At 33.9% G+C, this 26,268-nt stretch overlaps 3 protein-coding genes across 3 annotated transcripts in view; 2 read left to right on the top strand and 1 right to left on the bottom strand.

Annotated features, from left to right (window-relative positions):
* Positions 1-26,268, top strand: part of LOC128159449 (protein MON2 homolog) — a 556,747-nt gene that overhangs the window by 309,951 nt on the left and 220,528 nt on the right. The window lies entirely within an intron of this gene.
* LOC128159455 (uncharacterized) lies at positions 405-6,241 on the top strand. The gene is made up of 6 exons (XM_052822562.1): positions 405-1,049; positions 1,889-2,350; positions 2,586-3,390; positions 3,537-3,824; positions 4,523-4,644; positions 4,990-6,241. The coding sequence occupies exons 1-4, from the start codon at positions 570-572 to the stop codon at positions 3,758-3,760; spliced, it is 1,971 nt and encodes a 656-aa protein (XP_052678522.1). The 5' UTR covers positions 405-569; the 3' UTR covers positions 3,761-3,824; positions 4,523-4,644; positions 4,990-6,241.
* On the bottom strand, positions 6,492-8,119 carry LOC128159483 (uncharacterized). Its single transcript, XM_052822599.1, has 2 exons — positions 7,503-8,119; positions 6,492-7,400 (listed from the first exon to the last, which is right to left on the bottom strand). Exons 1-2 carry the CDS (start codon positions 7,997-7,999, stop codon positions 6,509-6,511), a joined length of 1,389 nt encoding a protein of 462 aa, XP_052678559.1. The 5' UTR covers positions 8,000-8,119; the 3' UTR covers positions 6,492-6,508.

Genomic DNA, 26,268 nt, shown 5'->3' with positions numbered 1-26,268 from the left:
CACGTGTGGAATTCAAAAACTTTATATAAAGAATGCTAGCTGGTTAAAAATCACATGATTGATATAGTGCAATCACAGCTTTAATCCACTTATATAGAAGCTTACACTTACAGAAGAGGTTATATTGTTTTGGGGGAAAAAAATCAATCGGTAGATTATGTTGTCCAACCAATTCAGTGAGAGTCGGTTGCTTGATAGTTGCTTGATAGGTTGATTGAACCTTATAAAATTAGGTGAGATGACTCTAATTAATTTTTAAAGAGGATCACTACCCTCACCAAAAACAACACGTACATGTACGATCATCTCTTATCTATCCATGATTGCATGAGAATCCTGCAGGTGCATGTTGTAGCTCATAAACATATTGACCAATGCCATTTAAGCTCATCGTCGGATACCCACGGGTGATCGCGTCTTTTACTTATCACCCGTGGGCAAACCAGCCGAAATATCGCTGTAAAATATGCAAATTCGTTCATATTGAACAACCAATCAGAAACTCTGATAGTAAAATTGGAACTCTTCAGTTTTGAAAATACGTTTTGTTGTTAACTAATCATGCAACAATGGCGGCGCCCATGAAGACGTGTGGCTTTTGTAAGAAAAATATCCGGGATAAGTCTTACAGGTCCTTAGCATCAAATATTAGCCAAGATCACTATGGAAATATTTTCAAAATACTGGGAATAGCTATGACTGGCGTTCTTTGCAATCAGTGTGTGAATAAACTGAATAGAATAAGGAAATTAAATGGGGACATTGAGACGAAAGTTGTGTCGTTAACAGAAGAACGCGACAAACTTTTAGCGACACTCAAAGCAATGCCAGGCATTGTTCAACAGTGTGTAAGTACGCCTAGAAGAGGGGAAAAAAGACCGTTAGTTAAACAAACGCCGACACCAAGGTCAAGGCTCAAGAAAAGTTTATTTTGCACACCTACCCGTAAATGTAGTCCTGCACCTAAAGTCACACCACAGAAAAGGGTTGTAACTCAAGTCACAAGGTCAACGCAGACAAAACAACCACGAGAAGATTTTGATGTTAAGGTAAATATAGCGCACGGCACTTGGTTTACATTTTGCATATATATATATTATAATGCTATTGCAAAAATCAAATATTTTAAATATTATACAATATTGAGTACAAAAATGGTAGGAACTATGAAACAATTATTCTTCGTCTCCATGAAATTTTACTAAGAGTCATTTTGTACCATAATCATTTCGTAAAACTACTGACGTGCGACCAGGTCTCGCTGTGTACCATTTCTTGCCAGTACATTGTGACGTCATTTAATCAACACACTGTCACATAAAATTATATACAAAAAATGACGTCACAAAGTACTGTCGAGAAACGGTACTTGGTGAGAACTGGTCGCACACCAGTACACAGATACAACATTTTATTTCATAGATTTTAAATTATGTACTGGCAAGAAGATTAGATTTTAGATTTTAAAAAATGTACTAGCGAGAAGCGGTACTTGGTGAGAACTGGTCGCACACCAGTACACATATTCAATGTTTTATTTCATAGACTTTAAATTATAGCATAAAAAGCAGGAGATTTGATATCTATGACTATCAAACAAATTCAAATTGGTGAACTTTTTATCATTGTTATCTTGAGAAAATCAGATTATTAAAATTGACAAATTTTACTGTATTCAACATGTTCAATATCATGTTTTATATACCTGGTACATACATAATAGAATATCAAAAAAAAAAAAATCAAATATAAAATGTGCAATGATCATTGTGGCATCATATTATGACCTCTTGATCCATGGCAAAGTTCACTTAGATATGAACATATACCAGCATATGTACAGTACGTCTTGTAAAGATCAACAATTCATTTATTTATTTTTTGATAGATCACAGTCAAGTACCCACATGGTGAACGCTCCAAGTATGTTAACACTGAACCTGAAAAATCAGCCTTGAAAGCTATGATGAACAGCAAGAAACCTGAAGCAATTATGAAACATTACAGGAAAAATGATAAATACAAGGATGCTATTGTGAATGTTGTGAAAAAAGAGATTCAGAAAGAAATTAATGTTCTTGTTAGTAGAAATGGAAATGTCTTCCAAAATCAAAGTTCAGAAAACCTCCTTAAATTTGATTGGACAGCTGTTTCTCATGAGTTTCAAGCCAAAGCTCCTTACTTGCATAATATTCTATGTGGTGCGGCTAACCTGGATTTGAGAACCAAGAAAAAGTTGCCTGGTGTGATAACCTCTGCAGCTATATTACTTTACACAAGATCCCAAGGACTAAATCAGCTGCAGTATATCTTAGGACTTATTGCAGACAAATGTGGAATGACCAAAGAGGTGATAGATTTTTAATGTTTGACATTATATTCATGAATGTAAAAATGGGACTGAAACTCAATACTTAAAATACAAGTCATTTGAATTATTACAAATTGAGTTAAACTTCCAAACAATATACATTATTTTGCTGAAACAGATACAAAACAAAATAGTACATGCACAGTACTGTAATTAAAAAGTTAAAATTTCAAGTTCAACTCTCATGGATTGATTAAATTGTTTATCTTTTCAGGGTTTGAAAATACTTCATGATCTTGGTGTAGTTGTGTCGCCTACAAGCATAATGAAAAAGAAAAAACAACTTGTGAAACAGCAAGAAAAACAGATTATGGAAACAGTTTCAACATATGTAAATCACAAACAAGAGTTCACAAGGAATGCTTCAGGACCGTCTCCTACTGCAGGGCTTGAAAGTGATACAGAAGTAACTTCGCTTGCTGCTTGTGGAGACAGTGAGACACAAGGCTTACCGTGCCATGCTGCTGTTGTTGAAAGTGAAGCAGACAAAACACAGTACCATACTGGTAGAACTGAAAGTAGTGCAGAAAACAATTTGCTTTTTTCTGCTGCATGTGAAATTGATGATAAATCTGATACAGGAGATCATTCAGTTCAGAACATTATTTCAAAACCAAAACCAATAGAAATTCTTGGGGATAATTTGGACGTCACGATCAGTCCAGCAAAGATGACCATGGAGAAACAGCGTAAGAGCTTACACTGGTTCCTAGTCATGGCCAAGCAAAAACGAATTACAGCAGAGGACTTGAATTTACCGTCCGGTATGTTGAGAGAAAGAAATGATGTTTTACGGGTACCAACAAATAGTTGGATACCATCGATGGTACAGACTGACAGCCTTTGTAAAAACATTGTTTTCCATGTATCTCACATCCTGCTGAAGTATATTGAATTTTTGAAACCTGCAAGTGCAAGCTTTCCAACTTATATTTCACATCCATACATGGAGAAGACAAAGGAGAAGTCTATTTTTCTCAATTGTGACCTAATTGAAGCCAGTGAGAATTCTTCTCAAGGTATAATTAAATGAGAAAAAATTAAATGTAATGGAATTTTTTCTATGTGCAATTACATGTTTTAATATGACAGTGAGAGAACATTTCTTAAAATTAGATCTCCACACTCTCTAAGGAAATATTTTTCATTATCTTTTATTATTTAGGCATGATTACTATACTTCAAAGAATCCATCACCTAGCAGTTCCACATGTAGACAATGAAACGCCAGAAAGAATTGTGTTCGGTGGAGACGTTCTGACGAATGAGAGAGCTTTTTCTGCGCAGGAGGCCATGCAGAATGTCCCATCTGAATTTGAGAGCCTTAGTGGATTAATTCACAGGCCAGAGGGATTGCACAGGGAAATGAACTTTCTTTTGGTATACTGAGCATGGATGTTTCAAAAGTTGACAGTTCAAAAAGTTTGAAGTTTATTTTTCACCTTGTTCACATGTAAGTTTTTCTTTTGTTTTCATTTGTGTTTGTGTTTTACTAACTGATTATTATTGTTGTGTGTTGATCTAGACTGGAAATCGTGTCTATACCTCCCCCTCCCTCTAGGAAAATTCTTACAAATTAAGAAATTAAGTTCACATAGTAATGTTGATGAAAAATAGGTTTTAATGGCTTCTCCGTCCTTATAGACAACAACCCCCCCCCCCCCCCCCAGAAAAATGGAATTATTTTTAGAGAAATCACTGGTCCATTGAGGACAGTTTTTATGTGTAAAAATAAGAAAATTTATTGATAAATTGTTATAACATAAACCAAGCCTTTATAACACATGTATTAATTCAAATTGATTTAAAATGTTATTTAAAAAAAAAAATGCAGTTTGTTTTAAAGACATTGCCATATTAGATATTGCTTTACTTTTCAAATGCATGATAATTTTATTTTGGTTTAACATCATCTCTCAATTTTATGGTATTGCTTTTGTGATAATATGTAGACAGACTTCAATGAATTTATTATTGGGTGGAGGGGTTGATTTTAAACCTACCGGGTATTTAACAGATGCCCATGAAATTGAGAGGGTTACTTTTTTGCTGTTTTTTTATGTTTACAATAAATTTTAATGTTTGTAATTCTAGATGAAGAGGAATAAGGTAAACATTACAATAATTTGTCATTAACTTTTATTTCTACAGAGCATTTACCAACTCTTCTACAAAGAAAAAAGCTCATCAGATGTTGGGACATTATACCAACTACGCAATCTCATAAACAGAAGAGATGTTTCAGGACCTGATGAAGTAATCAATAAATTCAGGTACTGTAATTGTTGCAAACTATTGCAAACAATTAATATATGTAAAAAAAAAACAACCCCATTTTTGCATTAATACTGTTTACATTGCCAGATATCCACACATGATCATATCTTTTACTCATCACCCATGGTCGATGAGGATGGTGTGATCACCTGTGGGTATCCGACGTTAACAGTAGGGAAATTATTAATGGTATAGAAATTGTTGTTAGTTTGTTTAATCTATTGTTCAATGCATTTTGGTTTCTTTATTGTGTGTATATATGAAGACAAAGCTCTATACCCTGTGTATAAATGTACATTATGTTATATGCATATCAGTTTTAACGTTTTCAAAAATTTTAGGCCACATCACCAGTTCATTGATGACGTCACGGATGGGTACATTGTAGGAGCTTTCCTGGATACCATGGACATGGATGACATCAGTTCAACACCTGTAGATGCACCTGTGTTTTCTATGATGAATGACCAAGAAAAAGCTGACTGGGTTCTCCATGCGGCAAATAAAGTGGTCGAATCTTTAGGTTTTTGTGATTTTGGAACAATACACCATTTGCGAGAAAACTTACAGGCTTTAGATCAGAATGATTCCCAGATGGAAGCTATGAAAAATGAAGACTTGTACGAGTGTCCTCTTTGTGCTAAAACATACTACAAATCTGGTTGGTTCAAGAAACATTTAGAAAAAAAACATTGCTGGAAGTTTTGTAGTGTTGAAAATATGGATGCAGATTCAAATCCTGTTCATTGCTTTCTTTTAATGTCTTTATTGTTAAGAGATACATGCAATGCTTATCAAATGGGTGATGGTGAAAGAATTGTACGCAATGCTTATATGGAATGGCTGTATGCTTCTGCAGTAAAACACTCAAAATATAAAATTTGGCTTTGGCGAATGATTACATACATAATTGCCATACTAGATACCAAAGAAAGCTTTGAGTATAAATGGAACATGACCGTTAACTTGAAAGGTGGAATTAAAAACAATATTCCGAATGATAATTGTGTAGAGATACAGGTACACAATATTAAATCTCAGTTAAACACATAAGGTGCAAACAAATCCTTTCAATCTGCAAGGCTAATTTGTATGACAACACAAGTAGTAGATGGAATAAAAGATCAGTTAATGAAAAGTACTAAAACTGTAAAATCAAGGAGTACGAGACCAACAGTTGACAAAACAGGTGATATTGTTACAATTGTGAAAGTATTGCGACAAAAAGGACAGGTGAAAGATTTAAAATGGGAAAGTTTTTCAAATTTTAAGGAGCCATTGTATTCTATTAATAGTGAAGACTTGCACAACTGGATTAAAGCTCAAAAGAATGTTGCAAGTTTTCTTATGTAATTACAATATATAGATACATCTATGAGCATAATAAATTATGCTTTACCTCATATTATAGCCTTTTAGGTCTCATTTTTAATGTATTGACCAAGTATTTACACTTATCATATGCATATTAGAGTGTCGGTAGCAAAATAGTATGACTGCTAGCTTCCTTAATATATCCTAAATTAACCCTTGTTTTGACATGCATACTTTGGATCTACCTCAGATTGTGTATATTATATGATTAAAATTTGTACAACCTAAGGATATTTTTTCTCATTTTTATACTGCAATATTAATAACAGGACATATAGTGAAGAAATGCTGTCTAATGCAACAAAATTTGAAATTTTTCCAAAGTGAAGATTCTTATTTTTGTTCTAAATATTTTCAATTTACTTGACGAATAATGTTTATTTTTCTTTTTTGCTGCAGTAGAAAAATAAGCATTCTTCACTTTATGTCACCATACCTTTAAATGAAATAGAAAACAAAACCAGGAATATAATGAAATGATTTGTTTTAATCTGAATCGTCGTCAAACATGTCGTCAGCACTATTATCAGAATCTGAAGAACACACAGGCAATTCGTATTTATAAAATGGATGTTTAAAATTTGAACAGTCAGTACTATTACAATCATATTGGACATCACAAATATCACAGCACATGTGCCTTAATCTTTTGGGGTCAGATTTTGATTTGTATGCTGAAAGTATGATGTCCCTACGACAAGTTTCTTTATTTTGAGTATAGGTTTTCATGTCTTCATCCAAATTTCTACACTGTTTACCATTAAAAAGTAACAAGGCCATGGCCACTCCTCCATCACGACCTGCTCTACCGAACTGTTGGACAAATCCATCCATATCTTTAGGAGGTCCATAATTTATAACATATTTAACCGATCTGAAATTCACTCCCATCCCTGCTGCACTTGTTGCAACTAAAACTCTGATGTTACCACTCTCTACACTCATGTCTTCTTTAATCTTTTCTTTAACTGTGTCTGGTGATTGTGAATGAAACATGTCAACATGCTTAATGATATGCCCAAGTTTCATCCTTAAGGCAGAAAATAATTCACTGCATGTTTTAATTGAAGGACAGAATATCAAAAATCTTTCACACAGTTCTTTGTCCTTTTTTAACAAGTGAATAAGAAAGTAGAAAATGTCTCCATGTGAAACTGTGCTCTTAAATTTATGAACAAACAGCTTGATATTTTCTCTATCAGGATTTTGAATAATTTCATGACAATCTATCATGCAAAACTTCTTCTGCATTTCCATTCGAGCTGATCTGTTAGCTGTTGCAGTTATCAACAGGACAGGACACTGTATTAGGGATCTGATTTCGCCTAGCTTGCTGTACCAGATACGGAAAGGCTCCATCTCGATTTCACTTTCACCCCTAAAAATATACACATTGAAATCTTGTTCAATAAATAGTAAAACATCTTGTAAGGGATATTTATTAAGTGTGTTATATACCGTTGGAATAAAATTTTCTTACCAATGCAATACAGTATGGGCCTCATCGACGACGAACAGTTTGAAATGTTTGCTAGCAACGAGCATGTCCCTCCACTTATTTACAGACAAAATGGATTCCGGTGAAGCAAACAGGAATTGAAAATTACCATTGATAATGTCTATGTCTTCGCTACTATCTCTGCCAATATACGTTGAGGTAAAATCACAAGATTTCAAGTATTCACATTGTTCTTTCATTATCGAAAGCAATGGCGAAACTATCAAAACACTGCATTCGCATCCGTTCAATTCCGTCCACATCAGCTGGAAACCTTGATAGCAAATACTTTTGCCACCGCCTGTTTTAACGGAAAGAAATGAATCCCTGCCTTTCAACAGCTGTGTAATTGTTTCCTCCTGGAAAGGTTTTAACGCATCTAAACTGAACCTTTTACACACATTTTGAAACTTGCCCGCCATGTTTACGATAGCCGAACACTGATACGTTATAAGAATTCTGATTGGTTGAAATGCCATCGAGGTTTTGCGATGGAATCATATGATGACCAATCAAATGATCCATGAATATCAATTAACTTACAACGATATTTCGGCTGGTTTGCCCACGGGTGATAAGTAAAAGACGCGATCACCCGTGGGTATCCGACGATGTTTAAGCTTAGTTAGAGATTAACTATTCTAGTCGGGACTCCGTAAACAGTCTTTAGCTTTATCATACAACGCGGTAAAATGGAGTGTCTAATGTAAACGACGTGTGAGTTATGCCACTTAGCACTCAATTAGTCTAAAATTGGCCAAAAACACGACAACAAATAATTTTTCTGAACATTTATGTGTCATATTTATTTTATATGTTAATATCTGTTTACTTGCATTACGTAAAAATAATTTGTTTATATGTTTATTAAGCATTGTTTGTTAAAAGTATAGTCCCATTTTAATCATTTCAGGCTAAATTATTCAGTTATTTTCAATAATTTAAAAATGGTTTCCTTATATCAAAAACGCCGCAAGCGAGTTTATTATGGACGCGTCTTTTAACCACAATGAGCCACAATGAAGTGAAATGAACCACAATAAGTAAGTAAGTAAATCATTTATTATAGTGACATGTGCATTTTGCATGTTACAATAATACAGTGAAACAATAATACAAGATAATAGCACCCGGCCCATCGGACCTATATGTCACTGGTTATATAAATTACATATTTAAAAGTCAACGTGAAAATTTTGATTGTCTTAGTTTTAGAGCATTAATAATAAATTGAGAGCATTGCCGGGGATAAGTACATACTAAAGTTCTGAATAATTCAAGTTCTTCATAATTTGTTGAGCCAGTGGTATTTCTAATAAGTAAATTTCGTAAATCATTATATAATGTACATTTTAGGATGAAGTGAATTTCATTTTCAATTTCATTTAAATTACAAAAAACACAGAGTCTGTCAGTTAAAGGTTCATTTCGAAAGCGTCCAGTTTCAACACGTAAAGGGAGAATTCCACATCGGAGCTGAGCTAGGGCAGATCTTTGATTTTTTGGAATGTTCATGAGAAGATAATTTTCTGTTGAGAAGTTTTGCTTTAGGAGACGGTAAGTTCTGAGTTTGGGAGAGTTTTGAAGATTTGCGAACCAAATGTTTTCTGATGTCGAGTGTTGGTTTTGGATAAAAAGTTGGACGTCACAGCATATTGCGTTAGTATAGATATTTGACATGTTCACGGAATTTAGCACAGCTTTTAGTTGGCAGTTCCATCCCCTTTCGTTGTTAAGGCATTGATCCCAGATGAAAACTTGTTTTGCCGTCCTGTTGTTGTCCATTGTCTGAAATTTGTTCCAAAGGCGGACCATATTAGATTTGTGTCTGGAGCTAGCAGGGGCCCATCCGGTTTCTCCTCGTACGGCTAGTAATGGTGCTAAACGATGTGTTCCCAGGAAATATCTTGCTGCTCGGTCCTGCACTTGGTCCAGTGAATGGAAGTTTTGGTATCCCCATACTCCGCTGCAGTAATCTATTACCGGGGCGACACAGCTATAAAATAATTTTTCAAACGTAGTGAACCCAATGTCCTTCAAGCTGTGGATTTTGGATATTAAGGAACCAAGAGCTCGTCCTCCAGATTTAGAAAGATTTTCGGCATTATTTTTAAAGTCTCTGTTTTCGTTAAATAACACTCCGAGGTATTTATAAGCTGATGCATATTCTAATTTCGTGTTTCCTATGTAAAATGTAAAGTTGCTTTTTTTACTGTTTCGTTTTCGGAAATGTAAGATTTTTGTTTTTGCTAAATTGATTTGTAAGTGCCACTTTTTGCACCAGTTACTTACAACGTCAAGAGTGTCTTGCATATTTCTTTCATTTTCAGTGATGAGAGCTATATCGTCTGCATATAGAAGAATTCCAACATCAGTATGATGAATAGGGATTCCCTTTTTTGTATTTTTAACTTCCCTAGCTAAGTCGTTAATAAAAAGGGCAAAAAGGGTTGGCGATAGGTTATCTCCTTGTCTAACTCCGGAGGTGCAGTTAAACCATGCGGTGTGATGATCTCCTATGCGCACACAAGATTCTGTATTGTGATATAAAGATTTAACATTGTTGTAAAAATGACCGTCCACTCCGTTAGTTAGGAGACTGTATTGTAGTAGATCCCGGTCAACCGTGTCGAATGCTTTCTGTAGGTCAATAAATGTAACGAACGTGGTATCTCTATTTTGTATTAGACTGTTCAGAGTAAAAACGTGATCTTCACCACAATAATACCACAATGAACCACAATGAACTGATACATGTATAAAGTTAAAACATCCATATTGAACGGATCGTCTATGATTGTTAGATACATATTCGTAGCAACATACACAGAAATATTTTAACTATTTCGCAAATATTATAGCATGACAATTCCGCAAATATAATTCCTAAACTACATTAAAATAGTTGTAAAAGTGCAAAAAAAAAACCCGAATACTGATAAAACATCACCCCGTTAACAATTATTTTTGTGAAAGTATATAACGATCTTCGCTGCCGGTAAACCAGGACTGGGTTGCTCAAAACTCTGGTAACTATAATCAATGGTTAATTTAACCATTAGTCAATGTCATTCACTGGTTTAATACCCAGTGGTCAAAGTTGTGTTGCTCAAAGTGAATTTAGCCGGTGGCTATCTAACCACGTGTTACTATTGTTTAACCAGTGGTCAGCATTCCTTAATGTTCTTACTTTGTCCGTCTGTCGGTTATGTCTGAAAAATAAACTGATAACTATTTGAACAGACAGCACTTAATTTATCACTGAACAAGCTGACTTTATATCCGTCTTTACAATTTCATAAAAAATACATGTGATGGACGCAATGTTTTGCGCTCTAATACAGGTAAATTATGAGAAAATTTATTTTTGTTTTGATTATTTTAGACATTGTACCTAGCTGAATTTTTTTTATTTGGCACTTATATTTTCTCTATAAGTGTGAGTTATTTTACGATTAACGCAATTGTTAGCCGTTAGCTGTGAGTAAAACGGGGCGGATCCTCTTTTGTACTTTGCATCGGGCCATTGCTATAATTTATCGATTCAATGTAAAAGAAATCAGAAGAATTTCATGAAGTGTATATACCAATTCTCAGGAAGACTCTGAAGATTGCTAAATTTGCCAACAAATCATCAAGTGAAGATTCGGAGAGGGAAAGGTAAATCAGTTTCTAAAATTGTCTATTGGACTCGCTAAAAGCCTACTTTTAATTACTAAAATACTTATTCACAAACAAATAAGGAAACATACACAATATACATGAATTTACCTCTAGCTTGAACCCGACGCAGAAATGATGACCCCCTGCTTTTTCCGGCGGTAAATAAAGAAAATTAAATTTATTAAGGTTGATTTAATAGTACATGTACAAGGATTCATTATCTGTCCATGTAGCTAGGGATCACATGGGTCATTATCATTAGAAAAGCAATAATTGCTGCACTCTGCACATTGTATAAGTTTGGAAGTTATAGTATGTAACATTAAAATATTTCTGTCCCTCTTTCACCTTTTCTTCAAATTTTTATTTTAATTTTTTGGGAGAATCTATCATTCCCTTAAAAAGCTTAAAAATAGTATAAAACTGCACTGTTTTATAAATTACTAGTATCATTTAGTAAACATGTAATTGCATTGATATGATAGACACAAATAAGGATATTTAATTTGCACGATCAAGTAAGTAAATAATTAACATGTATCTATATGATAGAGTTCAGATATAATGTGTATTTTGAATTCCGTTGTTTTTCAGATGCAATATACAGTGGAGCCTCAGTTATCAGAGCGCTTTTGTTCCCAAATCCAGCCGTCCGGATAGATGATCCTCCAAGATATCTGAAATGTGTCTACTGTAGTCATGAATGATAATTTATTCGTTTATAATGGGTTTTGATGCTGTTTTCTTTGCCGTTTATGCTAAACAGCAAGAAATTAGAGTTGTCCTTTGAAATTCACCTGTTTTAATACACGAAGTCCTGCTTTATATTTTTATTTAGTCAGGAAATATTACCAAACTAATAATAGCAAAGTGTAGTTAAATATGTTGTGTCTAAGTGTGAAATGAGCCTATTTACGTTATCTTTTTAAAACTCTATATCTAGACACGACAATTTAATCTAACAAGAAATTTGCGAGACACTTATTTAGAATTACTTTTCTGAATATAAATAACACAAAGCTTTGCAAAAATTTCCTGATTTATGAAGCACACTCTTCCTTTGAAGTAGAGGGGTGTTTAAAAAGTGATTGCACTTGACAGGCGCACAGTGTAAAGTTATCCATGCCAAGTGCAGTGTGAGGCGTGTCTTAATCAAAAGTGATTTAGGAAGTCAAGAGTGTTTATACGAGCTCTCAAGGGGATCTAGCAGATGAAAAAGGTGTGATACTCAACTGACAGGCATAATCTGTCTATTGTATTAAGCGGAGTATCATTAGATTTTACCATCCAGTTAAATGAAGCAAAGTTTATAAATAACATAGTATAGATTTTTTTTTTTAGTAAAAAATGAACTGCCCTTATCTGGATGTGAATTGAGACAAAATAACAGATTAAAAATCTGTTCCCAAATTAAATAGTGTGTAAACACTAAACGTAGTCGTACGGATAACTGGCGTCCGGATATCTGAAGCTTCACTGTATTTGTATATGCATGCAAAAATGTTGTAATTTATATTATAATTAAAATTCAAAAATATGTCTCATTCATTAATTGTATTTGTTGTGTCGGAATCATGACAAAAATATCTATTTACTCAGTTATTCTTGTGTAGTCCTCCAAAACTGACATCAACAATAAGCGAGAATCTATTTCTAATCACTGGTCAAAAGACTTAATCCAGCTCCGCAGAATGGTTAACTTTTGCCAAAAGTGAAACACTGGTTAAACAATTTACTCAGTAGTTAACTTTTGAGAATCAGAGTTTAACCACTCGTTAAAATTAGCAAAATTAGAGGTTTTTAATAAAAACATGTTTTTTTTTCAATTTGAAAAAGTCTACGTTCTATGATATGATGACACTCTTCACCAAAAAATTACTATGATGGTTATGGTCATGTTAAACTTCGCGTCGGTTGACAATGGTTTTCTCGGCCGGGGTGTCAATTTAAACAGTTACCATCTTAAACAGGCACTTTTTATATATTATCATTTCATTTATTTATTGTACAAAGTTGTATGATAAGATATGATATTATTTATTTTTTGTACGTATAATGCATAGTATTATATATTTTGATATTGTAAAATATGATATTGTATCATGGATTATTTTATCTCTTGATATTGTTCCATATGATATTCCGATATGTTATATTGCATCATATGATATGATATCATATGATATCATATGATATATATAATATTGTAAGATATGATACTGTATGATCGATATGATGTTGGTTTAAATAATTTATTATTATAACACGTCTCATCGTTCTATACGATGTTGTAGCATATATATTTCATCTCATACGTTTGGCGTATATTACCCGTGTGACAAACCTTTGCTATATCAAACGGGTGATGCTTTAACAAATACTTCCGGTCCGAACTATTTTTGACACAACCCCTCGCTTCAACGCCTCAGTGACCTATTTTCGAAGATTTGCTATTGCTTTCAACATAACTATATCTACTACAAAAATTGATTTAAAAATGGATTTTGTCAAAGATTTAAATTACAAATATGAGGGAAATCAGATAACTGCGTAGCATAGGCGTCGGAACCGGGGGGGGGGGGGGTTAATTGGGAGGGGGGGTTAGCCCCTACCCCCCCCCCCCCCCACTTTTTTTGCAAAGATATACGTAACCATAACCACAAGACCCTTTTTTCTTGTTTGTCAAGATTTTTGATAAGATAGCCCCCTCCCAACTTTCAATTTGCTTTGTGATTTTTATAAAACTGCAAATTACGTTAACTATCAAGAAGTTCATCCTGACGATGCGATGAAAACAGAACGCTCTGGTTGTGTTTACAAACAAGAACTTACCAAAATAATGTTTCATAAGACTTTTATTCCACCACCAGTAATCACCAGTATTATGTCAACAAACTTGATTATTCAAGTCTTCTGATCAGTATTTTCATTTAATCATGTGAATGAGCTCTAAGAAAAATTATTTAGAGCTAAAAAATTATTTTAAGGTATATTTCAGAGAAACTTTACATTAAAACAGTTAGATTTATCTCAGAAATGACGCACTATATTGTATTGCGCAAGGTCACACTAACTGCATAACACAACGTTGCATCATCGTTTTTAATCTTTGAAAAAAAATCAATAGTCTCGGGTCATATAAGGAACTGTCTCGAAAGCTTCATAATATAAATCAAATTGTATGAGATAAATAGAACATCTATAATTGTGTGATTTTATATTTGCTTTATCCAACTCGTTGAAATGGTTATATTCGCTCGGCAAGCCTCGCGAATATATACACCATTTCAACTCGTTGGATAAAGCAAATATAAAATCACACAATACAGATATCCTCTATTTATCATAAGATTATGATATTGTTTTATATAATATATTACTATATCACATTTTATTTTCTCATATGACTTGTTACCATTTTGTTTCAAATTATATTGTATTATATGATACAATAACATATCATGTATCAAATATGGTACAATATCATACAATACAATATCATTATACAAATATTGACTGGGATTGAGGGCAACATTGATTATATTAGCCCCCGAGGGACGAAATATTGCCCGACGCGAAGCGGAGGGCAATATTTTCGTCCCAAGGGGGCTTATATAATCAATGTTGCACGAAAACACAGTCAACATTTGTTTTGTTATATGAAGAAACAAAGCAAAATTAAGAAAGTAATTGAAAACAGATCGCCATAATTTTCTCGGCTCAACAAAGAATTCACGAATTCAATTTTGTGCAAAGTTCATCTCCAAAATATCCTCAGCATCAAACGGTCACTGGTGATTTTCCGCCGACCGAAAGAATTAATATACAGATGTTATACCTTATTTTACTTCACAGTAATTTGCAAATCCTTATATCCGTTATGATAGCAAACCGTCGCATTGCGCGTCCGTTGTTAACTTGCCTTGACTGTCTATTATGACGTCACCTTGTTTTGGAGTCGCGAAGAGTTATTTACGTCATCGTTTACGAATCAACTAATCAGAGGCGATTATTAAAAATAGAGGGAATGTTCTCTATACATTATTCCTACCCGGTCAATATCAAAAAAATATTGACCGGTCAATATTTTTCGGACGAGCTAATATTACAATTATTGACTATTCGTCTATATAGGGTTATATAGTGAGAATATACTACTGAATATAACAATCCCTTTTATATAACATAATATCAATGTTACAATTTTGTAATGGAATATGTAATATGATATTGTATGAATCATATAATAGTATATTGTTTCATTTTTTATATACTATGATATTGTATTATGTTATCAAATACAATAATGTATAACATGATACAATGTCATATTGGATGTTACAATATTATATTGCAACATTATTTATTAAGTACTATATTGTATTATATGATATATATTGTAAGTATCATAGGATGAAATTCTATTATTTTTATTAGTGTATTGATAAACATTGAATCTTATAATACCTTATAAAATGAACATATGATTACCATACTATTTTTTAGAATATGATAAACAATATTATACAAATATTGACTGGGTTTTCGGGCAACATTGATTATATTAGCCCCCGAGGGACGAAATATTGCCCGACGCGAAGCGGAGGGCAATATTTTCGTCCCAAGGGGGCTAATATAATCAATTTTGCCCGAAAACACAGTCAACATTTGTTTTGTTATATGAAGAAACAAACCAAAATTTAAGAAATTAATTGAAAACAGATCGCCGTAAATTTCTCAGCTCAACAAAGAATTCAAGAATTCAATTCAAAAGTTCATTTCCAAACTAGCTATCCTCAGCATCAAACGGTCTTTGGTGATATTCCGCCGACCGTAAGAATTACCGTACAGATGTTCTACCAGATTTTACTTCACAGTAATTCGCAAATATACAATAACATATCATGTATCAAATATGGTACAATATCATACAATACAATATCATTATACAAATATTGACTGGGATTGAGGGCAACATTGATTATATTAGCCCCCGAGGGACGAAATATTGCCCGACGCGAAGCGGAGGGCAATATTTTCGTCCCAAGGGGGCTTATATAATCAATGTTGCACGAAAACACAGTCAACATTTGTTTTGTTATATGAAGAAACAAAGCAAAATTAAGAAAGTAATTGAAAACAGATCGCCATAATTTTCTCGGCTCAACAAAGAATTCACGAATTCAATTTTGTGCAAAGTTCATCTCCAAAATATCCTCAGCATCAAACGGTCACTGGTGATTTTCCGCCGACCGAAAGAATTAATATACAGATGTTATACCTTATTTTACTTCACAGTAATTTGCAAATCCTTATATCTGTTATCATAGCAAACCGTTGCATTGCGCGTCCGTTGTTTACTTGCCTTGACTGACTGTCTATTATGACGTCCCCTTTTTTGGAGTCGCGAAGAGTTATTTACGTCATCGTTTACGAATCAACAAATCAGAGGCGATTATTTGAAATAGAGGGAATGTTCTCGAGATATTATTCTTAGCCGGTCAATATCAAAAAAATATTGACCGGTCAATATTTTTCGGACGAGCTAATATTACAATTATTGACTATTCGTCTATATAGAGTTATATAGTGAGAATATACTACTGAATATAACAATGTGTTATAACAGTATCCATGAATATCCAAGATTATTAATAATGATTTTCATACAATATGATAAAAGTGGCCTCATAAAGGTGATGCCTCATAAAGGTGGTGCCTTGTCTTGGTGAGCTTTGTAATTTGTGATTACCTATGTTTTTAGTTGTTATTGTAGTTGTTAAAGACGATGGAATAAATGTGCATATTTGCAGGAGTTTTTTGAGAGTTTTGCCTTTTATCAAATTATTTTGTGCATTTAATGCATACTTTGCCATTCATTATGTGTATCGTTGTCAAATAATAGGGGAGCATAAAGTATGTGAGCTTGCTAACTTTTTCTTTCACATTATTATGTATTTTAAAAAAAATTAATAAAACAATTCAAAAGAAGATTGATTTTTATCTTTATTTTTATTTTTATTTTTACTAGATAAAAGTGTAATACAATTCTCTATTGTTTTTGCTCTTTGCTTTGCAGGACCAGTAGAAAACAACTCTGAGAATTATGAACACATATCCCAGGCAGTGTTTAAACATGGTGGCTATGCGGCGTCTTATCCACTGGAGAGAATGTGGTGAAGTCTCCACAGAATACTGAACTAGTAATAAACTTGTGGTGAAGTCCCCACAGAATACTGAACTAGTTAGGAACTTATGAAGGACCCGCTAGCTATAACTGATAACTGTGATATATGTGGAGATCAAACAGTGTATATCTATATATTTATATAAAACTACAATGAAAACTTGTTTAATTTTATTATATCTGGTGCCATGTGCATTGTACTAAAAAGAAATGATATGATAACATGTATGATATTTGACATGAATTTATGGTGGTCTGGTTGGGCCTATCACACCATTTTACTTTTGCCTTAGGCCGAAGATTCTAGAGTGCGAAGGTGCGAATGTGAAGGAGCGAAAGTATGTCAGGCCTATTAATACATTTTTGACTTTAGTCCTACTATGACAGAGGCAATATTTTTTATACGTTATGAATTGTTTTTTTTCAGCCAACCAGAAAGTGTGTAACATCCAGAATTAAATTATCTCAGCACGAATTGACATAATGATACTAACTATTGTAATGGAAAAAATGTTCAATCATTATTTGTTCAAACCACGCCCTCCTTTAATCCTTTAATGTTAAATAATTTTAATCATATATACTCTGCTAAAAAAAATTCACATACTATCTACAGTGTAATTGTTTTAAATACATGTACTATTGTTGTGACCAAGTATCAATGCATTGATACAATTGATGCTGAGTTTTTTCTTAACACGAAAGAATTGCATATAAATTAAGATTTTATTACCACCAAGTAGAGTTGGCGATGGAAAGCAATAAGAATTTCCGGTAAGGTTTAAATTCAGAAGTACTTGAAACCAGGAAGTCGTCAAAAACTTATTAAGGGATGGAATATACTGAGTGAAGTTAGCTAGAAACAGGACGGAAAAGGCCTTTTTAAATTTATATTCATCATCAGAAATAATGTACCTTGTTTATGTCAACTCAAACTGACACATTGCTTGCTAGAGAGAGGGAGAGTTGTGTTTTACACATGAATCATATAGAAACAGATGTAAAGGTTTATTGAAGTAGAACATTTTTATACACTAAGGATGTGTGGAAAGAGAAAGAGAGGGGGAGAGTGTGTGTGTGTGTGTGTGTGTGTGTGTGTGTGTGTGTGTGTGTGTGTGTGTGTGTGTGTGTGTGGGGAGGGGGGGGGTGCGGAAGCAGCGAAGTCGCGAAGGCGATTGCTTCTAGATACTACTATTGCTCTTACATCTTTCGCATTCTCACCTTCGCACTTTCACCTTCGTCTTTTTCCTTCTCTTAATCGATTACGCATACATGTAATTTCATGCAGGTATTGTACTCGCCCAAGGTTTGCTGTTTGCTCTCGGCAATTGTTTTAGATACATGTACTATTGCTGTGACCAAGTATCAATGCATTGATACAAGAGATGCTCAGTTTTAAATTAAGATTTTATTACCATTAAGTAGAGTTGGCGATGGAAAGTAATAACAATTTCCGGTAAGGTCCAAATTCAAAAGTACTTGAAACCAGGAAGTCGTCAAAAACTTATTAAGGGATGGAATATACCGAGTGATGTTAGCTAGAAACAGGACGGAAAAGGCCTTTTTAGATTTATATGCTTCTTCAGAAATAATGTACTTGTTTATGTAAACTCAAACTGACACATTGCTTGCTAGAGAGAGGGAGAGTTGTGTTTTACACATGAATCATATAGAAACAGATGTAAAGGTTTATTGAAGTAGAACATTTTTATACAGCATGTGTGTACAGAGAAAGAGAGGGAGAGAGAGCGTGGGTGGGGGGGGGGGGGGGTGCAGGAGCAGCGAGGTGCGAAGATGCGAAGGCGATTGCTACTAGAGACTACTATTGCTCTTACATCTTTCGCATTCTCACCTTCGCACTTTCACTTTCGTCTTTTTCCTTCTCTTAATCGATTACGCATACATGTAATTTCAGACAGGTATTGTACTCGCCCAAGGTTTGCTGTTTGCTCTCAGATGTTTTTGGTACATATGCGCTAGACAGTATGGTGGCCATTGTGCTTAGTACTTTGAAAGTTCATTAATATTCTACAAGGTTATCTGATATATCTTGCACTGGCTAAGCCTAATTATTATGTACTCCATATAAAATATAATGCCCGCCATAATGTGTGTGCACTTCCAGACTTCTGATACTTACCAGTCTGCTTACCTCAGTTCAATACCATGGTTTAAACACAGACACATTTGGATTTCATTTTACGAAAAAAATGTTAAGATTGTAAATTGTTGGAGGTATTTTCTCAAAATCCGTCTGTAACTTTTCCCCCATTTTTTAACTTCTTTAAAACCACTGGGTCAAATTTAACCAAACTTGGTACAAAGCATTCTTATGGGAAGGGAATTCTAAACTATTAATATAAAAGATTAAACCCTTTTTAAAAGGGAGATAATTATACAAAAACAGTGAGTATAGGGTGTGTGTCTTTCAAAATGCACCAGAAAAGCCAATATTTAAACAAAATCTTGTATATATAGTGAAAATTCTAAATTGTAAAAATCGTGGCCCCAAAAGTAAAACTGGGATCCCATGCGGGGTTCTTATTTTAACATAGAAATATGTAGAAAACATCTTCTAAAATCCTCTTCTTAAAAACCACTGCACCAGAATTGCCAATATTTACACAAAAGTTTGTTTATATATGAAGATTATAAATTGAAAATTTGTGACCCACAGACCAAAACTGGGGCCCGAGGGGGAGTTCAAAGTTTAACAGAAATATGTAGAAAAAAACATTTTAAAATCTTCTTCTCAAGATCCTCTGCACCAAAAAAGCCAATATTTACACAAAAGCTTGGATATATAGTGAAGATTCTAAATTATAAAAACCGTTACACCCAAACCAAAACTGGAGCCCCAGGCGGAGTTCAATGTTTAACAAAGAAATATATAGAAAACATGTTTTGAAATCTTCTTCTCGAGAACTACAATGTTACAGTTTGTGAGATTACTATGCAAGGATCCTAAAGTGTAGATTCTAAAGTTACATGTAACATCAACCCCGGACTAATACTGGGGTTCAAGAAAGAGGTTCAAAGTTCACAATAGAAATAGCATAAATGTTGTAAAATAGAATGTTCCAAGGAATTGTTTGTGGCCCATGGACCTCTTGATATAGCTAAATATTTGCATATCCATTGCGCTTTCCCACTGTTAGTCCATACGGAGAATCTGCAAATATTTTTCTATAATCGCAATTGCTCTGTCGGTATACTATGACGTCATAAAGGTGTGACGTCATATACTTTTCCATGACGTATAGATTAAAACCATTATATGATACATCATGTGTATAATTGTATATTTACATTCCAAATATTTTTTGCATGTAAAGTGTATGAAAAGCTACTGCAGTTAAAAGACCGTAACACACACAGGGTACTCGAAGGTTAGAATGACTAGTTTTATTATGACGTCACAAACGTTGAACGCTGATAAATACAACGTCACATGCGAGAATCAAAGTTCACGCTTGTGGCTGTTACAGTGGCTCTTCCATTAATTTGAACTTACCCTTAGGATAAAACAGAAATGTTGACGTAAAAATCACATATGCAGACAAGAAAAGAAGTTTTAAAAAATGTAAATATAAGCATTAAATCATTATTTTTTGAAAGATGCAGCGGTGTGTGCATACAAATTTTCATAACGCGCGTTATTCAATTTGTATGCACACACCGTTGCAGTTATGAGACTATATCTTTCAAAAAATAAGGATTCAATACTTAAATGAATAGCAATTGCTCCGCTGGCATATTTACCATGATGCGCTAGCGCGCATCATGAAATATGCCAACAGAGCAATTGCTATTCATAACGTCATGTTCACTAAATAACGTTGTTTATTTCTTAAATATTTACATTCCACATATATTTTGCATGTAAAGCTACTGCAGGTATAGCACCATAACACAGACAGGGTACTAAAAGGTTAAATCACGAGTTTTACTTGTGACGTCACAAACGTTGAATGCTGATAAATACAACGTCACAAGCGAAAATCAAAGATCACGCTTGTGGCTGTTACTGTGGCTCTTCCATTAGTTGAATTTACCCATGGGATAATACAGTAATTTTGAGGTATAATTCGCATTTGCGTACAAGGCAAGAAGGTAAAAAAAAAATTTCATAACGCGCTAGCGCGCGTTATTCCATTTGTATGCACACACCGTTGCAGTTATGAGACCACATCTTTCAAAAAATAATGATTCAATGCTTATATATATCTTTAAACAATAAGGAACTTTACACATATTTAAAGGCGAAGGTGCGACGGAGAGAGTGCAAAAAGGGCAAAATTGCAAAGGTGAACGAGCAACAGTAGCATCGCTCCCTTGCCTTCATACTTTCACCTTTGCACCCTTATACCTTCGCACTATCGCATCTTTGCTCTAAAGGCTTATAACGTGCGAAGGTGCAAATTGCTCCAACAGAACATCATGTAAAATGATTTTTAACAAATTAATTTAGTTAAAAAGAAATGCTAATCAAGCTGAAATCGCATTTTAGGTGCAAAAAGGTCAACTTAAATGGGCCTTAACACAGAGGAATGAAAACTGACCCCCCCCCCCCCTTTTTTTTTGTATTTTTGAAGTATATTTTGTCTACAGATTTCCGTGATAAACATCTCAAGAAATTCTTAATACAGCAACATTGAGGAGTGATATACCTTAAATCCTATCTGACTATGCTTCAATTTTTTGCATGATAAATTACTTGTATTTAACGAGGCCGAGTACAGAACGAGTACGCACGCTTTCGCGCAGCGTTTCATTTGTATTGTGACGTCATCTTTTTGCTTGTTTGACGCCATGGTTGATAGTTTTATCTGCAGATATTCAGCGAAATTTGTTGAAAATGGCTCGTTTAATGCGTAAAATTAATGTTATATTGTGGAATAAACATAACTGTCTCGAAGTATAAGCTATATTTGGGCTCGGGTCGAAAAAGTGAAGAGGGTTCAGCAGGCCAAACCCTCTGTCACGTTTTCTTAACCCGCCTAAATATAGCTTAATTCATATATTTCAAGACAGTAACCATGTATTTTATATTAATGACCCTTAATATGTGATGTTATATATTTTTTTATTACTTAAATATGTCTGAAGGCTTTAATAATACTATAAAGATCACCTTTTCCGCCTTTGTCAAATAAAAAATAGCCATTATCTGACAAATCTGGGAAATTGGGCATACAAAAATCAACTTTGATAAGAACCCTGGAACAAACCAGGAGGTAAAAGGTTTTTTTTATTTGACCATTTGATGTCTGTTAGCAATAACTTTAATATGTAGAAAGGAAAAAGAAATCCCTAGGGCAGAAGTTTAAAAAAATGTGCAAAATTGATACATTTCAAGCGAAATCCCATAGGGTCCTATGTTAAAGATTAACAAACTTTGAGATGACCCCCTAAACAAACGGTGTGGTAAATGTCTTATTTTTTAATCTTAAAATAATAATTATATCAGTAGAAATTCAGGTAAAAAATTTCATTAAAAAATCTAGGGCAGAACTAATTAGACCCGACCTCGTTACATAGTACATGTACAACTATCCAAAATATGTCTAAGCTCCCCCAGAAAACAAGTATCCCTGCCCTTTCCCTAGAAAGAATTCTGACCGCGTATGTAATTATATATGAACTTAAAGAAATAGAAGCCCATTTTCTCTCTTGTAAGCAATAGGAAAGAATATAAAAAAATCCAGATTTTGGTCTCAAATAAAGTAAAAATTCAATTCATTGTTTAAACATAATAACTTATAAAAACATACTAGGTACAGTGGGTTACAGTGGTGTACAGTATTTGTCAGTACCCTGTACAGTGGTGTTCAGTGGGGTACAGTGCTGGTCAGTGCCCCGTACAGTGGTGTACAGTGAGGTACAGTGCTGGTCAGTGGGTAGGTACTGTGCTGTCCAGTGGAGTACAGTGGCTCTGTACAGTGGGGTACAGTGGGATACAGTGTGGTAGTAGCTCTGTACAGTGTGTGTACAGTGGATTTACAGTAGAGTACAGTGGTTATACAGTAGATGTCAGACAATGTCAGTCAATTTTTGAGAATATCAGAGGATTTTAAATTCAGTAGTGCTTGCTGCTGACTTTCTCTCAAACACGCTAATCGACGTCGGATTGTAAAATTCACGTGCAAATCGAGTCGCCATTTTAAATGTTTATAAACTACATTTGACGATGCTTCAAAGATTTTTAGTTCAGCTCGTGTATCTCTAATTTGCAGCAAACGCTAGCTTTTTTGTGAGAAAAACATGCGATATTCCATATACATTTATGGTACATTGTGAACGGTAATGTAAGATATAATAATAATCGGAGCTGCTTGGTCCGATTTTATGTCAAATTTTAAGCACGCCTTTAAACAATGGCTATGCTTAGTATATGTATAATAATTGACATTGCAGTAGTTTTACCCGTCAATTATGCCAAATTTCAATGAAGAAAAATACGTACAAAATTTGCTAATAAAACAAACGACATTAAAAGGTACCGCGTTATTTCGCCTCATGTTAAAATTTCACCCCTGACGACGAGACGGGTATGGTTGTATTACGAATTTGACATCGGCTTTAAATAAAGGTCGAAATGATCAGACAAATTACAAATAAACATGTATACGTTTTGTTCGCTAATATTTCCAAAGTCTGCTTTCTTTACAATCGATGCATAGCATGCGGGTTAAATAACCCCAATCATTCGGGAGACGAAACCAAGCGGTTTCCTTTTCCAAACATTCCCGTGATGCATTTTGGTTTGTTTTTTCGTTTGCCCAAAGAGAAATTATTTGTATTTACTTTGAATATTTCTAACTTTGAAAGGAGACTGATTCTGCTGGTGTAAATAGGAGAAAGTCCATAACTTTCTAAAATAAATGATTTGTATGAAAAAAATTTTGATACAATCGGACCAAGCAGCTTTAACTAAACAGTTTCTGTCGAATTTTTTCACAATGAACTGAATAACGCAATTCGATGAGCGAAGTACAACTAGTGACTTTATTTCATATGCGGCCGTCCCTGCTAAATGTATTAGAGAATCTTTTCTTTGGTTTGGGGGCATTTTTTCACTATCAGATAACATTATTTACATATGTACGTAAACATCGCCCCGTTTGTTCTCAAATAATTTTTAACTCGCGAGTACAACTCTATTATGAACTTTCTTCGACATTTGTTTCCAAGTGTTAGCATCATTTTGTCAACATGCATTTACAAATAGGCGGGCCTATATACATGTAAATGCGCCAGTTTGTTGTGACTCGCAATTGAAATACACACCGGTTAGAAAGTGTCATCACTTAACGCAATGCTACATCGGCCGTAGCGTATACATCCATGCTATATTTGCGATGAATAATGAAACATGAAGGCAAAAAAAATGTGCTTCATAGATGACTGTAGAATTCTGCTGAGCTACAGAAATATAGCTTTCCGAAAATATTGCCGGAATTTGCGAACCCTAGATCTATTGTCTAGTACATGCAAAGAATAAAATCAAAGAAGATGGGTTGAATAAGGCGTGTAAAATGCCCATATGAGGAATGATTAGATACGGCAAAATTAAAATATCATTAAATCTGATACTTTTTAAAAAAAAAAATTAAAAACAATGTATATTGAACGTAACATCGGGCTGTAATCTTTAAATATTTCAAATACTTGCAATATATTGATTTAAACTGGCGTATGCGTGTCAAAACCTCCTAATCGTGTAATTTTTATAACTTCAATGCATTTTCTTTCATAGAGTGGGTCTGAGCTCAATATTTTTTTTTTACAGTCTAAATGTGGTTTAATGGAATTTAAACCGATTTTAGTCAACAAAAATGTGGAGAGATGACCCACTACAGATCAAAAATGTCATTTTGTAGCTCAACAATTGAACGTTTAAGAAATATAATACAAGTCCGTAAATTCGTGGTCATAGTCTCATATAGCATTTAAACAACACACTTTGTTGTGAATGAAATGGCTCAGTGGTTAGAGCACCAGCCATTAGGAAACTTTATAGAACTTGGGTTTTTAGGTTGTGGGTTCGATACCACCAAAACTTAAAGATTTATTATTTTTTTCTTATCTTTTTGAAATATTTCAAACTGAAAATAGTTAGAAATTACCACTTTGTAAACTTGTATAATAACATATCAAATATATCTAATTGAAAAAATGCTAAATTTGAAATTGTATTTTACGACTAAACCAAAAGGGCAGTTGCGCCATCTTATCCCCCATCTTCTTTATAAACACAGCTGTACGGTCAGAAAAACGTGTGTTCAGCTTGAATTTTGTTTGTTTGGTGTTTTTAAAAACTTATTTTGTATAATTAATTAATATTTGTTGTAAGATTACTAGAAAAGTATTATGAAGCAAGTAATTTATGCGTGTTAAAGTGTACTGAGAAGCGATTAAATATACATGTGACTTTCCCGAATTCATTCAAATGATTTGAATAAATCTATAGCTAAATACAATAGAACAAATGTTTAAAACGTTGATTAATGAAACTGCCGCGACCGAATGTGGTATGATATTTTTTTAAATTTTCATTCACTTTTGTTGTGAGCAAATGGAAATAATCCACTAAAGTCGAAGATAAAATATTGATTTACTCTTATGTTTCATGATGACGTGCATTCCAAAAGCAATACCAGTTTTATCAAACAGGTTCTTGTAAACCCGTTCCGTTTTCTTTACACCTAAATGTATTAACTGACTATGAGGAAAAAAGCAAATGTGATGATCCACAAGACTGCAACTTTTCCCCGTGAAGAAAATGAGGGAAAATGCTGCCGAAAGGGACAATAAACATACTATATGTATGCCCAATTAGTTAGTAAAAATAAGTATTTTATCATACCAAAGCTTTATTTGTTCTCGTTACTTTGA

The sequence above is a fragment of the Crassostrea angulata genome, chromosome 8 (genome assembly GCF_025612915.1).
Source record: "Crassostrea angulata isolate pt1a10 chromosome 8, ASM2561291v2, whole genome shotgun sequence".
Classification (NCBI taxonomy): Eukaryota; Metazoa; Mollusca; class Bivalvia; order Ostreida; family Ostreidae; genus Magallana; species Magallana angulata.
This window is presented reverse-complemented; position numbering and strand designations above follow the sequence as displayed.